At 37.4% G+C, this 15,656-nt stretch overlaps 1 protein-coding gene across 13 annotated transcripts in view; it reads left to right on the top strand.

Moving 5' to 3' along the window:
* The window catches only part of git2a (G protein-coupled receptor kinase interacting ArfGAP 2a), an 81,459-nt gene that overhangs the window by 9,350 nt on the left and 56,453 nt on the right, over positions 1 to 15,656 (top strand). For all 13 annotated transcript variants that reach the window (XM_048556496.2, XM_048556486.2, XM_059654965.1 and 10 more), the window contains exons 2-6: positions 4,098 to 4,231; positions 5,615 to 5,727; positions 8,148 to 8,253; positions 10,907 to 10,993; positions 14,682 to 14,812. In XM_048556496.2, coding sequence (XP_048412453.1) covers positions 4,098 to 4,231; positions 5,615 to 5,727; positions 8,148 to 8,253; positions 10,907 to 10,993; positions 14,682 to 14,812 — 571 coding nt within the window. The remainder of the gene's footprint in view (positions 1 to 4,097; positions 4,232 to 5,614; positions 5,728 to 8,147; positions 8,254 to 10,906; positions 10,994 to 14,681; positions 14,813 to 15,656) is intronic.

The raw sequence follows: 15,656 nt of genomic DNA, 5'->3' as shown, positions 1-15,656 counted from the left end.
CACAGATCTAAACAAAGTCAAGGAGTTAAATGCATAACTCCAAAATAGGTGTAAGTGGAATGGATTTCAGTTCTTGGGACATTGGCAGTAGTACTGGGGTAGAAGGAAACTCTTCCAGTATAACATGCTTCATGTGGCCTGAGCATGAACTAGTGTCTAAACTATTCAAATAACTCGAGTTATAGAGAGGGCTTAAACTAATTTGGGGCGGGGGAACACACAAGATACATCAGCAATGAGAGATAATGGGAACTGCAGATGCTGGAGATTCCAAGATAATAAAATGTGAGGCTGGACGAACACAGCAGGCCAAGCAGCATCTCAGGAGCACAAAAGCTGACGTTTCGGGCCTAGACCCTACGTCAGCAAGGCTGGATAGCTATATGCTTAATGATGTCCAGGGTAGGATAGGAAGGGACAGTTTACAGATACAGAAAAACAGCAGTAAATAGAGTCAAAGGGATAAATGGTAAAAAGAAAAAATTAATAGCCCCGCTTTTGAATACATACATACTATTTTATTCCTAATACTATTTAACAGTGCAAATACAAGTTATGGCTATGATCTTCTAGCAACAACAGAGATTTGGTTATAAGGAGATAAATATTTAAAATATCTAAATATTTGAAAGGACAGGCGTTAAGGAAAGGGTGTTGGGCAGCATTGTGTGTCAGGGTCGGAATAAGACGGTAGCAAAAAATAGTCTTGAATTGGAAAGTGTAGAATCCATTTGGGTGGAAGGAAGAAAACATCAGTGGGAGTAGTCAGGCTCCTGATTAGTAGCTATACAGAGTGACAGAATAAATCAGGAGATAATGAAAGCATGTGAAAAAGGTAGTACATTAATCATTGGTGACTTTAATCTTCATATAAAGTGGGTAAATCAAATTGGCAGGGGTAATCATGAAGAAGAATTCATAGTGTATTCTCATGAATAATAAATTGTGAATCCAACCAGGGATAAAGCTTTTGTGGAGTTAATGATGTGTAATGAGGCGGGTTTAATAAATGATGTTTGAAAAGATATAAGAAAGCTAACTGGACTCCCCTAATCGCAGCTTAGATGCAGCTACATTGGACATCTTATGAGATGTTGCTGTAACAATCTACATTTGTACAAAAACTAACAAAAGAACGAGATGCAAGGTAATAAGTTAAACACATTTTTGTAGCAGCAAGATGCACTGCACCAACTTGATGTTTTTCAAAATTACCTCCTAAGCCTGCGACATCTATTTCCTAGAAGGGCAAGGAGAGCAAATGCATGGAAACACTGTAAAATTCAAGTTTCCTTCCAAATAGTGCACTATCCTGACTCAAATGTATAGATGGTCATTATTCGTTGCTGGGTCATAACCGTGGAATTCTGTTCTGAACAGCACTGCAGGAATACCTTCACATGGACTGTTGAGCTTCAAGAAGGTGCTCATCAGTTTTTTTTTATATGGCAATTAGGGGTGGGCAATGAAAGCCACATTCTGAGTGACACCCACATTTTGAGAACAATTTAAAAAAAAACATTAATTATACTGTTATGCAAGAATAAATTCTGATCACAAGATGGTGTTAAAACAAGCCTATAACCTGCTTATTCCACTTGTTTTGGTTGGTGATAATTCTAGGTTTCTCATGGGCTGGCATTTTAGATTAGGTCTACTAGTAACAAAATAGTATGTATGCTAGGGTTCTGGTTATTGCTGTTATTGATATAAGAATGTTCGAAGTTTTGCCACCCTCTGCAAGTTGAAATGTTTCCCAACTTAAATCCTAAACTATCTGGCTCCAAAATGATTAGTCTGTAGCCCATTTCCTAGTTGCCTTGACCACTATGAGTAGCTTTCACAACTATGTAACTAACTCTTAACACCTTTAAACAGTTTTATTTGTATTTTATAAACCATTAAATTCTTGACAAAACAAGTGGTTGTGGTGTTTATCCAAATTAAACAATCCAAAGTATTACTCCAATGAAATGGAAAATGTTCTTTAGAACCCTAGAGCTGTTTCATGGTATTTAATCCAGGTACAATTTAACTCTTTCCTTCAGAATAATTACACAATACCTGCTCACAGCCTTATTAGGCCTAGTAATTAGTTAATTTCTTAAGCAGGCCAATAACTTTAATTCCATGAGTTGATATGAAAGTGGAAGGGAGGCAAACACTGCGCAGCCATCCTCATCACTTAGCTAGCAATAATTGACAAATTTGAGCGCAAGTCCCTTATATTCATCATCTTAGTAGCAGAAACATAACACTTAGAAGTTGAGAAATCAAAGGACAGTTCAAAACAACATCTATAATTTTAAAATATTCAAATTAACACTGCATTTCCCAGGTACTACTTTGAAGTGATTCTGTTTAGCAACTAAGTCAACTAAATTACGCTTCCTCTCTTTCCCCTATTCTCGCAGTTAACTCACGTTAAACTGTAGTGAATATAGTGAACCCAGTTTGGATGCTTATAGTTATGGTTTGTTACATAAATCAAATCTTTTATTAAATCTGCATAAGCACTTACCTCCTGTTCAGAATTTTTGTCATGATTTTTTGTTCTGTTTTGCAAATCACTTTTTTCAGCAGGAATCACCAGAGAGTAGGGAGTAAGAATGACCTCCTTGTTTGTTTGTCTTTCTGTCTTTTTACTCCAGTTCTCAGCATGAGGTTGTGTCACTTCTGGTGACCTTTAACTGCCATGTTCAAATTTACATTAAGTAGCTTAGGAAGAGATGAGAGAGCTGTGTACATTTTTATTACAAAAAAATGCAACCTTCCAACTGCAACGTTTTAAGTTGATTTGCTAGCCCTCATAAATTTGAGTGTACAGCACCAAATCCAAAATATATCGTGTGCAATTTATGACATCAGGCACCTGCCTCATCCACTTTTTATTGGAGTTAGTATGTGAACGGAGGTGGGGGTCTGTTTGCAGAACTTGTTTTTGTTTTGTACAGTGCATATTTCATTTCTCAGCAGTTCCAAAACCTGCAGAATTTTTTCAATTGAAAACTAAACATGAGATTTACACTTTGGTTCAAATAGATTTTTTTCCCCTTCTTTTGGAATTATATTTTTCTGAAGCTGTATTGAGTCATTCATCACAAGTTTTGACTTGACTGTGTTGAGCAATGATACTGACTTCCACTTTTGCAATGTACCATGTCTTTTAATCCCCCTTCGTTAACAGTGATGTGTTCTGTATGCTTTCTATCAGAGGTGTTGTATTGTAAAGGTTCTTCCAATAAAGTGAAGAGTATAGAGATGAGTGGTGTCATGGGTAATAGGAAAATTTAATGCAGTTTTGAAAATTTTTTTTAGATTTCCTGGCTATTAATTTCTAATGATATGCTATATTGTTTGTATGGATTATTATTAAAATGCTTCACAATGGCAAAGAACAATGTCAGATTGTTTAGAAGACAAAGAAAGCTTATGATAATTCACACTGAGCCTTTTCACTAGTACACACCGAATTGAGTTTCATCATGTTTAAGAAAATATACTTTATCAACTAAAAGCAGAACTTAATTTAATTCCTGTTATTTAATGGTTGCTTATATTAGTTCTCTTTCTGTGGGCTAACTGACCCCAAATTTAGCAGTTCTCTGCTGTGAAATTGTCACCTTAGGGACTGGGTTAAGATTTATTTCCAGCAATGTTTGTAGATGAGACATAGTAGATGCAGGTTAAAGCTCTTTGTACTATACTATGAAATTATGTTGTGGCCTACTTAAAGAATATGCCTGTTAACAACAGTTTCTGCCAATTTGGGACATGAGGGCATTAAATAACTGGCTTCCCATCATTTTGTTTAGTCCCCTACCCTACCCCAACTGCCAAAAAAAACTTCTTAAAAATTGGCATTTATGATTATCCAAATAATGATGGAACAATATATCTCTGAAGTATTGTATTTAATATTCTGTTGCATTCTTCAGAATGAGGCGTTCAAATCTGCAAGATCAGTTTTATGGCATAGATGGAAAGCTAGTTCATTTAATTGCTGTTGGAGCATTTTGCTGTTTTGAGGTGTGGTCAAGACATTTGAAAAATAATGCATTTTTTAAAACAAAAGGTATGAATTGCTTCTTTTCCAGATCCTCGCTGGGCATCTATAAACAGGGGTGTTCTGATCTGTGATGACTGCTGCAGTGTGCACCGCAGTCTGGGACGGCACATCTCTCAGGTACGACACCTGACACACACACCGTGGCCTCCCACACTGCTGCAGGTAAGGAAAATTTTGTAATCTTACTCCCTTTAATGAGTATAGGTTTGTTGCATAGGTTCAATGGGGAACTAGATTTATTCCTGGTTTTGCCTGATGTCTTTGCAAAGGACTAGCTAGTCAAAGAAGGTTGACCAACATTGTCATGTTGTAGCTAAGTACCATGACTCATGATGCTGTCCATCCGTTAGAAGCCATGTAATATTCTGAGAAGTGCAAGTTGCAAAGAAGTTTTGAAGTCAGTTCTGTTCAGTACCTCCCTGAGAATGAGACCTCTAGCCACACGAATAATAAAATGCATTTCTATGGCCATAATAATCTGTTTGCTCTATCTGATCTCTCCCTCTGTGAAAAGGACAGCCATTTCCCGATAAATGCATGAAAATTGAATTAGGGAGTTACTTGGGCTCGTCCCTATGTATTCGCAAAGCAGCATTCTTAACATTGATCAGAGAACAAGTTATCTGTTCACCCAGGTGGACTAAGATGACACATCCAAGGATTAGACCTATTTCACTTGAGTCACATAGCTTCAATGAACTGGGAATTTTAGATTGCTTCATTCTATTTGTGTTTATATTGCCACTTCTGACCTGTTGACTTTTGTGGGCCTCACCATTTAGAAGGTGCAGTTTTTAGTGCCATTGTCTCATTGATAGATAATCCTTCAGCAGTAACTTGAGATGAATGAAAATTAATGGAAACATGATGTAAGCATTATATGTGGTTTCTGTGGGATTACTGTGTATCTTTGAAACCCAACAGAAAAGTAAAATAGGAAAATGGGTAGGAGAAAAAGGATCCTCAAAGATGGAAACATCTTCAGGGAAAATAAATAGATCCTGATTAGAGAGTAGTTGTCATATTTTACTACACTTTCCTAACTTTTACTGTGCTCGGATCATTTGTAACTTATTGAAGTGCTAAAACTGGACATTCCTTACTGATGACATGCCTTTTTCAATTCATATTGTGTCTGACTGGTAGACATTCTATAAGTGAATACTTTCAGCAGTTATCTTAGCTCATTAGTTTGCTGGATCACTTTAAGCTTGGTAAAAATGCATGAGGCCTTAACCTAGTAGATCATTCTAACATAATTGTGGCTGATTAGGATTGTTACTGTAACCCACATCGTGCTGTTATTGCAAGTTAAAAGGATTAATTTATTAAATTCCTATGTGTCGAACTGTGGTTATTCCATATCCTAGTCCTTCAATCCAGCCTGAGATATTTTAGGCCATACTTAGCCACCATTTCCTCATAATCTAATTGTTTAACCTCTTCAGATGGAAAGAAAATGCCCATGGCAGAAGTGCCATCAGTTGTAAAAGCATTACGGTAAATATTGTTTTCTGTGTTTTAAAAACATGTCTTTAATTTCAGATGGTACAAACTCTTGTTAGCAATGGTGCCAATTCAATCTGGGAGCATTCATTGCTGGATCCTACTTCTCTAATGAGTGGAAAGCGCAAGGCCAGCCCTCAAGATAAAGTGCAGTAAGTATATCAAACCCTGCTTTGTGCTTCTATTTGATACAGAGTTTACATTTACAATAAGTATATCGAGCATTTCAGTTGCTATTAGACCAGTGAATTGGAACTTTTGTCTCCAAACTAATTTTTGTGTAAGGCACATGATGTACTTTCTGGCAGGTCACTTTTTGACTTGTGGTTCTCCACTTAACTTTTGAGCCATGTTACCACAGTTGAAGAATGAAAGATGTTTCCAGTATATTTATCAATCTGTACATGCATGATAGTGGTCAGATACAATAGAAATCAAAATTAAATAATGCGGCTCCTAAAACTCTGAAATAAAACAGTGCTGGAAGTACCTAGCAGGTCTGCCAGTATTATGGTGCAATGAACAAAGTTAACACTTTCATTTCAAAATCATATTTGACACAATTTGTTGAGAAGAGTCTTATGTAACTTAAAATATTAACTGTCTCTCCACAATTGCTGCAAGATATGCTAACTAGATGCAATAGAAAGCTTGTTTTAGACTACCCCATGTTATAACTCTTATTCTGTTTTGGAACTGGTCTAAAATTCAGTGTCCTTTCATGTTTCTTATAGTCTCTTTATGCTACCAATTCATAGTGCGATAGTGGCTACTTTCTGATTACCTGGAAAAATTTAGATTAATTTTAGTTACTCAATTAAGTTTCAGATTTCTATTTCAATTGCATTTTTTAATATTTCACAAGGGAAAATAAATCAAGCTGTGAAATGATTTGAATTAACTTCTTGATAAATAGCAACAATTTGCAGGAATTAAAATTGAATGTCACTGTCACCATAAACCAACCTTTGGAATTGGGAGGATATTTATGGTGCCACATACTAATTTGTGAAAGGAAACAAATCAAAAAATGAGCAAAACTGCATCAGTTGTTTAGTGGAATGAGCTATTAACGGTTCCAATCTTGCCTTTCAAAATCTCTAGTTGCAGAAAAGATGTACTGCAGTAATATTATGGTGACCAACCTTGTGCTGGGGCCCACTATCAAAACGCTTTCAGAATGTGGCTCTTAGTCAATATCTCCACTTGAAAATCAGAAAATTGCTGATAAGACACATTACATATTGGTCTTTCATTTGCTGGATCTGGCTTCAATTTCAACTTAGTCTGATCGTTTGCTATCTTCTATGTCTTCTGTTTATAAAAGTTCTGAACGAATCATGTAAATACTTAAATTTCTGTACAGCATCTTCACTCATTGTTGAAAGGCCATAAAGTGTTTGTGAATGTAGCTGGTTGAGAATTACAGAATATTATAGCACAGAAATTTTGCCCATTGAGTCTGCACTGGCTCTCTAGAAGAGGTAAGATTAGCCCCATTCTTCTGCCCTTTCCTATCTCTCTCTACATTTTTTTTCTCTGAATACATATCCAATTTCAGTTTAAAAACTTATTGAAATTGCCAGTGGCACCTGATCAGATAATGCTACAGTCAGTCATACATAGTAAAATGTTTTAACTTCATGTCAACTCTCGTTCTTTTGCCAACATCTTTTTTTAAAATCTATGCCTTCTGTTTAGTGATCCAGGAAACAGTTTCTCTTCGTTTCCTCTAGCCCTTCACAGTTTGATTCTGCATAAGCTGTCTCTGTCCTCCCTATGCTAAAGAAGACAACCCAATCTGACTATGTAGCTGTAATCCCTGAAAGCATTCTGGTAAATTTGCCTCTGTGCTCCTTCTCTAAATGTGTTTCCCAGAACTGGGCACAGCTGATGCCAAACCACTTGTTTAAACATGAAAGCTTTGATTTTTACTGGGTTTGTACCATGGGTGTCACTTAACTTCTGGTATATCCCACCACAAGTTTTTGCATGTCTTGTTTTTAAAAGCGGTTGGTGCAGGGGAGAGGGTGTGTCAATGATGTCATGATAGTTTAGCCACACTTATTCACAAAGTTCACATTATAAGTTTGTATTTAGTGAGTTGCTTGCATGCACAAAGCTATGCTTCAGCAAGGGTGTTTTGCTGCACTTTTGGACTGGAAATTGCTACGGAGCAATGCTGTGTCAATCCAGGATATATGAATATCGCCTTTATCCCAGTACTGGACAATGACTGGTATGAAACGAAAGAAAGTCACCCTGAGAGAACCACGTGTTCTGTTCAAACTTGCATCTGAACCATATTATGTAGATGGAGTCATGACAACTAAGGCAGGGTAGAAACAGCATTATGTTAACAGTTCTTCAGCATGTACATCTTCGGTTGTCTGAAATAGGTGTTTCATTTCCCAGTGCTGACACTGCTTACTGAAATGACCATAAATCTCTCATAACGCGACATTACTGTGACAAATAAACTCTTAATTGTTCCATATAAAGTACATTGTGGTGTTTTTAGAACATGTTTGCCTTATCAGACAAATTACTCATACTGTTTTCCACCAATCAGCCCCAATAAAGCAGAATTTATCAGAGCCAAATATTCGATGCTGGCTTTTGTCCATCGCTTGCCATGTCGTGAGGATGACAGTGTTGCAGCCAAAGACCTGAGCAAAGTAAGCATAACAAAAAGCATTAGCTCAATGAAAACCTTAAAATATTTCTTTGGAAGAAAGTTACTAAATTTGACTTAAGTTACTTAGTGTACATGAGTTGAGAGTTGTTGCAATAGTAATGCTTAATGTTGCCACTATAGTCATGTAACCTATTGTATTAAGTACTTCAGTTAGTAACTATGAATGCACTTGTTCAATTGTTTAGAAATGCTGCTGATACGAAGATGAAGTGGAATTTTTCACTGGCTGGGTTACATAGCATTATTAATATAGTTATAATGTAGGTGCAGCAGCTTTGTTCATAGTATTTCCTGCACTACTGTGCTGATATTAGAAAGTGCTTAAAAAGTATCTTTTAATTTATTAGTTCTAAAGCTTGAAAACTAAGGTGACCTCGGGCAAGGATTGCTAGTCTCGGATCGTGCCAGTGTGGAGCCAGAACTTTGGATAATCTGAGAATTATATATCGCTGGGAACTCCTTTACCTATAATTTGTGGGCAGAATTGTGCTTGTTTTTCCTAGAGTTAGGTAGTTTTAATTTCACTTCAAACTGATCAGTTTAGCTTAGATTCCCTACAGTGTGGAAACAGGCCCTTCGGCCCAACAAGTCCACACTGCCCCTTGAAGCATCCCACCCTGACCCATCCCCCTATAACCCACACACCCCTGAACACTATGGGCAATTTAGCATGGCCAATCCACCTAGCTTGCACATATTTGGACTGTGGGACGAAACCAGAGCAAACCCACGCAGACACTGGGAGAATGTGCAAACTTTGCACAGACAGTCGCCCGAGGCCGGAATCGAACCTGGGTCCCTGGCGCTGTGAGGCTGCAGTGCTAACCACTGAGCCAGATCTAAAGAGCCAGATGAATGAAATCACTTTAAAGACAATAAGCGCGCACACCATAATTTATGACGTGAAAGACTAAATTTCATGTTTTTAGGTGTTACTTTAGTTTAACACTGACATTGGGGGAGGTTTTTGAACAAAGTAAGTGAGGGATTTTTCTCATTTAAGACTAAAGAGAGATAACACAGGCATTTTATAAGGTGAGATGAAGGAACTGCTAAACAAATACTTTGAATGGGAGGTTGACTTGTTTTTTGATGTGCTTCAGTACACAGGTTTTAATGCACTGATTGTGGTGCTTGAAGTTTGAACCAATTATTAGCAGAAATCTATTAAATCAGCAAATATGCCTACATGTATACCGATTTTTGTCAAGTAGGTAGGTGGATGTTATGAAATTTGATTTTCCATTGAGATTAATTTTTGACACAAAGCCACAGCACCACCGAAGAGTACGCTAGGCACTATATCATCTGTATCCTTGAAGATCCTGGTTTTCTGATTTTTAGGGATGTGCAAGTTTTTTTTGTAACAAGCATGATTTTGGAATTAATTTATTACAAAAGAAAAATGGCGCAATAATGCCTCTTTCCTGAGGACTGAAATCCCACAAACTTATTTCTTAGACAATAGTCGACACTCCTTATGTTGAAGTATCACATTTGGAGAGGAGTTTACTATATACCCACCAGTTGTATTGGATAAAGTTTTGAGATTGGATTGGTTGTTCAACACCTTGACTGGGGAATAATGTACTTGAGAAGTTGAGTTTATTTAAAATCTGCTAGGGATATTTGTGTCAAAAGAAGTGAAATAATCTAATCTCCATATCACATTTTTAGAAGCGATAATCCCTCAAATATCTGATAATAGTGCATAGTGAGTTACAAGTATATGTTTGAAAGCAAGTGAGGTGATTGGATTCCTCTGCCAGGCTCCTCCTTGTGCCTTTTTCTATTTGCTGTCTCAAGCAAGAATATGGTTCGGCCAGTCCAACGCACTTTGATACCCCTACTAGGTTTTTTTTGTGTAAGCTTGATGCTGTACGCAACCAATATAGCAATTACTGTGGTGGGGAAAATTAACAACAGGATCTTTGACTGGCTTCGTCTGATAATTATGTACATGCTGTCCAGCAGATGACTAGTTAATTTTGACACTCAATTTTATTTCAGAGGGTGGGGAATATTTGAAGTGTGCTTAATTGCTCTCCTTGATTGAAGTGAGGCAGCTAAGCTGTTTCTGGGTCTGTATGACATACTACCTGAGCAGTCAGGAGCGGTGGATATGTTTGTTATTTTGATTTTCATTGGAATGTTAGCAAAGAGATTTAAGGAGTAAAAAAAAAAGTGAATATCTGAACGCTGCCAAGCAAATTCTTTAGTTTTTAGTCTCCTTTTGTTCACATTTATAAAACTAAGATGCGGAATACCTTCACATGCATTACTATTGAGTGCAGTAACTGTAGAAATCTAAGGAAATGCAGCAGTGAACAAGTAAAAAAGAACTGAATGAATGTTTCCATTCTTCTGCAATAAGAATTTTTTTAAATAGTAGGAATAACAAGAACTGAATTAGTTCCCTATATATGGTTTAAGGTGTTACCAAAAGTCATCTGTCTTTCAGCATTGCTCACAATATGTCCAAACTTGTGCTAGTGATGGTATTAAAATATCAAATCCTTTCTCCTCAGGACAATTTCACCTACAATGAGGAGGTTCCACAACTTTTTAAAAGTCCAGGCTAAAAGTATACTCCCAGCTGTTATGCCCATTGTTAACGTCTTTTGTTATTTCAGCAATTGCATTCAAGTGTGCGGACAGGGAACTTGGAGACCTGCTTGCGATTGCTGTCATTAGGAGCTCAAGCAAACTTCTTTCACCCTGTAAGTCTTAAACATCAATGTTCCTAATAGAGTTTCTGCTGCTGTTTGTTGTTTCTGGGCTTTTCTATAAATTTAATGTGTGCCAAAGTATTGGGAAGTGTAATCTCTGCAAATAACTAAGCAAAATGCTTTGAAGTAATTCTTTGCCACTTAATGTGCAAGTATCTTAAAATGCAAGTTTTTGAATGTGCCTCCTCTCTCCAATGTGAACTGTGATTAGCAATGGTATAACGTTTCCAGTGTGTCTAGCACATAGATTACCCTAACTCTCCATTGACTTGGGAAGCAAAATGAGAGAAAATGTCTTTGTTTAAGGAACACACATAACCCAATGTTTTCTTCTCAGTTGCCATGTATTTTGAGGGTATGGTACCCTACTGACAATCCAGGGGTTGAGAATTCAAGCTTCACCATTAAAATTATGACACTTAAGAACTGAGATTTTTGGGCAATTAGGAAAATAATGGCAACTTCCAGATCATTTAAAAGCCCACTCGTTCATTAAGTCAGACAAGGAAGGGAACTAGGTAATTACTACCTGGAGTTGTGAATCAGGTATCTGCTACATTAACAGGTACATAAACAGAAATTGCTAGAAAGGCTCAGCATGTCTGGCAGCATCTATGGAGGAAAATCAGTTAACATTTTGGTTCCAGTGACCCTTCCCCAGAACTAATTCTGAGGAAGCTTCACTGGATCTGAAACATTAACTCTGATTTCTCTCCACAGATGCTCTGCTGCGCTTTGCTAGCAATTTCCATTTCTGTTGTTGGTATTTATCTTCATGTCATTGAGGAAAGTTCTCTAAATAATGCTAATTAAGGCTCTAACAAATCCTTGTTGGACTGTGCTGATCACATCAGGCCAATTAGAGTGCCTGCCAATTTTTATTCTGTCCCCTGCCACTTCACCAATTTTTATAGCCATGTCAGTAGTTTGCCCTCTAAGGAATAGGCTTCCCCTTTAGTTAACAGTCTCCTTCTTGGAACCTTACCAAATGTCTGCTGGAATTCCATATAAAATAACATCCATAGACACTGACAAACAAAAACAAATATTGCTGGGAAAATTCAGTAGGTCTGGCAACATCTGTGAGAAAAGGCAAGTTAACATTTTGGTTCCAACGACCCTTGCTCAGAATAGATTGTACCTAGGAAAAGATTGGTATCTCTGTTAAAGATGGAGTCGGGGGTGGAGGATGAAGTAGCAAATGACATGTGGTAATGGAGCCCGGAGAGCAAAAAACAGGCACACAAAGGGATAAAGGTCATCTTGGGAGAATAAATAACTGCTAATATAGACCATTGGGGCAGCTCATGGGATTAGGATAAGGACATGGGAGAACATAGTCAAGCCCTAAAATTTGTTGAACTCAATATTGAGCCCAGATGGCTGCAGAGTTCCCAAGCACAATATGAGCTTTGGAGCGCTGCAGCAAGCCTGAGAGACAGATGTTGGCCAGGGAACTTTGGTGATGCTAGGCAGCTAGAAGCACAGTCATTTTTACAAACATAACATAGGTGTTTTGCAAAGCAGTTGCCCAGTCTTCCCAACCATAGACATTTCCCTGTCCACAACCTTTGTCTCCTTTTCAAAAAAATAAAATTCAATGAGGTTTGTCAAGAATGACTGACCTATTATGAATCCATGTTAGTTATCTCTGATTAACTGAAAGTTTAAGGCATCAGTTACTCCATCTGTGATTTAGAGACTCCAGCAATTTTCCCACCACAGATGTTAGGCTACCTAGTCTCTAATTCTCCAGTTTTCCTCTTTGACTTTTAAAAGTCAGAGTGACATGTTCAATTTTCCAATCCAGAAGGCTGACTCCTATATCTAGGGAACTCTGAAAGATTATAGTTGTGGGCGTCTAAAATGTGCTCCCTTGCTTCCTTGAACATGTGATAGAAACTATCATGTTCTGGTGATGTGTCACTCTTAATTCCATTAATTTCCTCATTACTGATGTTTACTTGTGTTATTCAGTTCTGATGAGTGACCAGCTATCCTTCTTTTCTACCAGAAATATTGGGGTAAAGTAATTATTCAATATGTCTCCTATTTCTTCATAGTCAAAACAATAATCTCACGTGCGGTCTTTAGTGGTCCAACATTTGCTGTTAATCACCTGCTTCCCTTTGTCACTAATATTTCTTCTTCTTGATTTTGCTGTCACTGGCAACTTGACTTTCATAAACTGATTGTAGCACTTGTAAGCTGCTTTGCTGGTCTTTGTATCCTTCCCATTCAGCAGGATCCATGCTATTTTGCATTTTTGTTAGCCATTTTAATTTTATGCTGTTCTTTAGTTGCCCATGGCCATGACTGATTCATGCTTTGCTTTCAAATATTACATTGAACTCATCACATAATTAAGTTGCTAATTAAATCCAGCTCATTACTAAATCCAATATTGCTTGTTCCTCTGTTGCATCCAGGACATTTTGCTGTAGGAAACTATTCTGGACACACTCCAGAAATGCACTACCTTTCTGACAGGTGCTTGTCGGTCTCTTCCAATTCTTATTAAAATATTACCCCAGCTTTATTGCACTCTTGCTCAACTTTTGCATTTGTGAAATCCTGCACTTAACACCTATTACGGTTTTAGATCATTTACTGTTCTTCAGTACCACCCATGTACTCTTCACTGAATGCTTTGCCCTCATTTTATTCCCCTTCACCATTGAAGTAATTTTTTTTTCTCTAGTCAGTAAGGATATAACAACTGCAAATTCCCTGTCTGTTCTGTAAACCATATAACTTGGTATAATTAACTCACAATCCTGACCACCCTGCAGCCATGTCTCAGTAAAGGCCACAATGTCATCTTCAATTTGAACTTTAATTCAATTTATGGTCTTTATGAATTTGTATATAAAACTGTTATGAGTAATGCGCTGATACTTTATTAACCTGTTAATTTGTTCTCTTTAATCAATATACTACTTATAGCTTTGTCATTCTCTGCCCCACCTGAAGTAGAATTCCTAGCTCTCTCTAACTGTGATGTTTGATTTTTGAAATGCTATTGACCTCCCCAAGCCCCCAGTTTACAAGCTTAACGTAATTGTGACACCCTATTTAGCTTTTCCACTGGGACATTAGTCCCAGATCCAATTCACAATGTGTGTTCAAATTAGCAGTTACTTATCAGCCAATGAATGTGCAGCTTTTTCCTGTGAAGTCACATTTTTATAACTTTCTGGTCTGAGTCTCCTCCCCTAATTGCTTCCCTTTCCCTGCTCCCAGGTAAACTTGTAAGCCTTGGTCTCAATTTTTATTTGGTGCTCTGTTTCTATCTCCTTTCCCATTGGCTCTTCTTTCTGTTGAGGCCCCAAAATCCTTAAGATGTCACTTGTATAATAAAGAGCTTAAGTATTCACCGAAGGGAGAGGAGGAGGAACTGGTTACCACCTCCCCTCTTTCACCAATCTCCAGTTACACTCCAATGAAACAGAACAACACTGAAGAAGTCCTCCATTTATGCTCCCTTAATCCAAAGGCTTCTGCATTATAAATAAACAATAAATGTCAATATTCCAATGCCATCCACAGCTTCAAGAAGAAAGTACTGTGCAAGAATTTGCCATTTCTATGACTCTGTAGTTTTTTTGCAAATATTTGACTGTTAATGCAAAACTGTCACTACTTCTGTGCTTGATTTTAAACTCCATTTACATTACAGGAGAAAGGAAACACCCCTCTTCATGTGGCAAGCAAAGGAGGACAAATTCTACAGGCTGAGTTGTTAGCAGTATACGGTGCTGACCCTGGTGCTCCTGATGCCAATGGCAAGACCCCAAGTGATCATGCAAGGTTAGAAATCGAAAAAGCCAGAGGTACCTCTTTATTAATCCATTTACAATCGAGGAAAATATAAGTAGCGAGTTTTGAGAAGATTTGTACCTCAGGTTGAGTTTCTGGAGGTGAATTTGCTTGCTGAGCTGGAAGGTTAGTTTTCATCCATCCTCTGAGAAAAAGAACAGGAAATGGCATCACCAACCCAAGGAAACCTAAACAGATAAATAGAAAGTGGGACATAACACCAGCGCTTCATTGGAGGCTCACCAATGATATTACCTAGAATGGTGACGAAACGTCTGAAAACTAACCTTCCAGCTCAGCGAGCAAACTGACATCCAGAAAATGTAAGTATTGATGCCGCGATGGCTTATTCATAGCTCAGGTCAAATTATGCAAAAACAAAATATTTTTATCACTGATTTACTACAGTCTTCTTGTACTTTTTTTGAAATATATTTAAAATAACTAACTTCATTCAAATTAAAGTGTGCCCTAATAGTTTTAATACAAGTGACATAGATATTAGATGTTTTTAAGCCAAATTTTCTTCTTTTCTTTGCAGTCTTTCAGCTTCTTAAATGCACTGCCAATCTGTTCACTCTGGTGACTTTGTAAAGTGTTTTGGTGTTTTTCAAATGTTTCAAGGGTTGGATCTATTTATTATCATTTGTAAAGAGGATGAAACATTCTTTTTGCGTGAAGAATCATAGCGTATTTTCTCAGTCGAGTATATGTTTAACTCCTTCTGGCAAACTGCTCTCAGGCTACTTTCACCATGTTTTTAGACAGTGATTTTTCACATTAAAATAATTTGCCATTTGAAAAATGTCTCCTTATCTTCCCTTTTTACAAATCA

Source organism: Stegostoma tigrinum, chromosome 26 (assembly GCF_030684315.1).
Source record: "Stegostoma tigrinum isolate sSteTig4 chromosome 26, sSteTig4.hap1, whole genome shotgun sequence".
Taxonomy (NCBI): Eukaryota; Metazoa; Chordata; class Chondrichthyes; order Orectolobiformes; family Stegostomatidae; genus Stegostoma; species Stegostoma tigrinum.
This window is presented reverse-complemented; position numbering and strand designations above follow the sequence as displayed.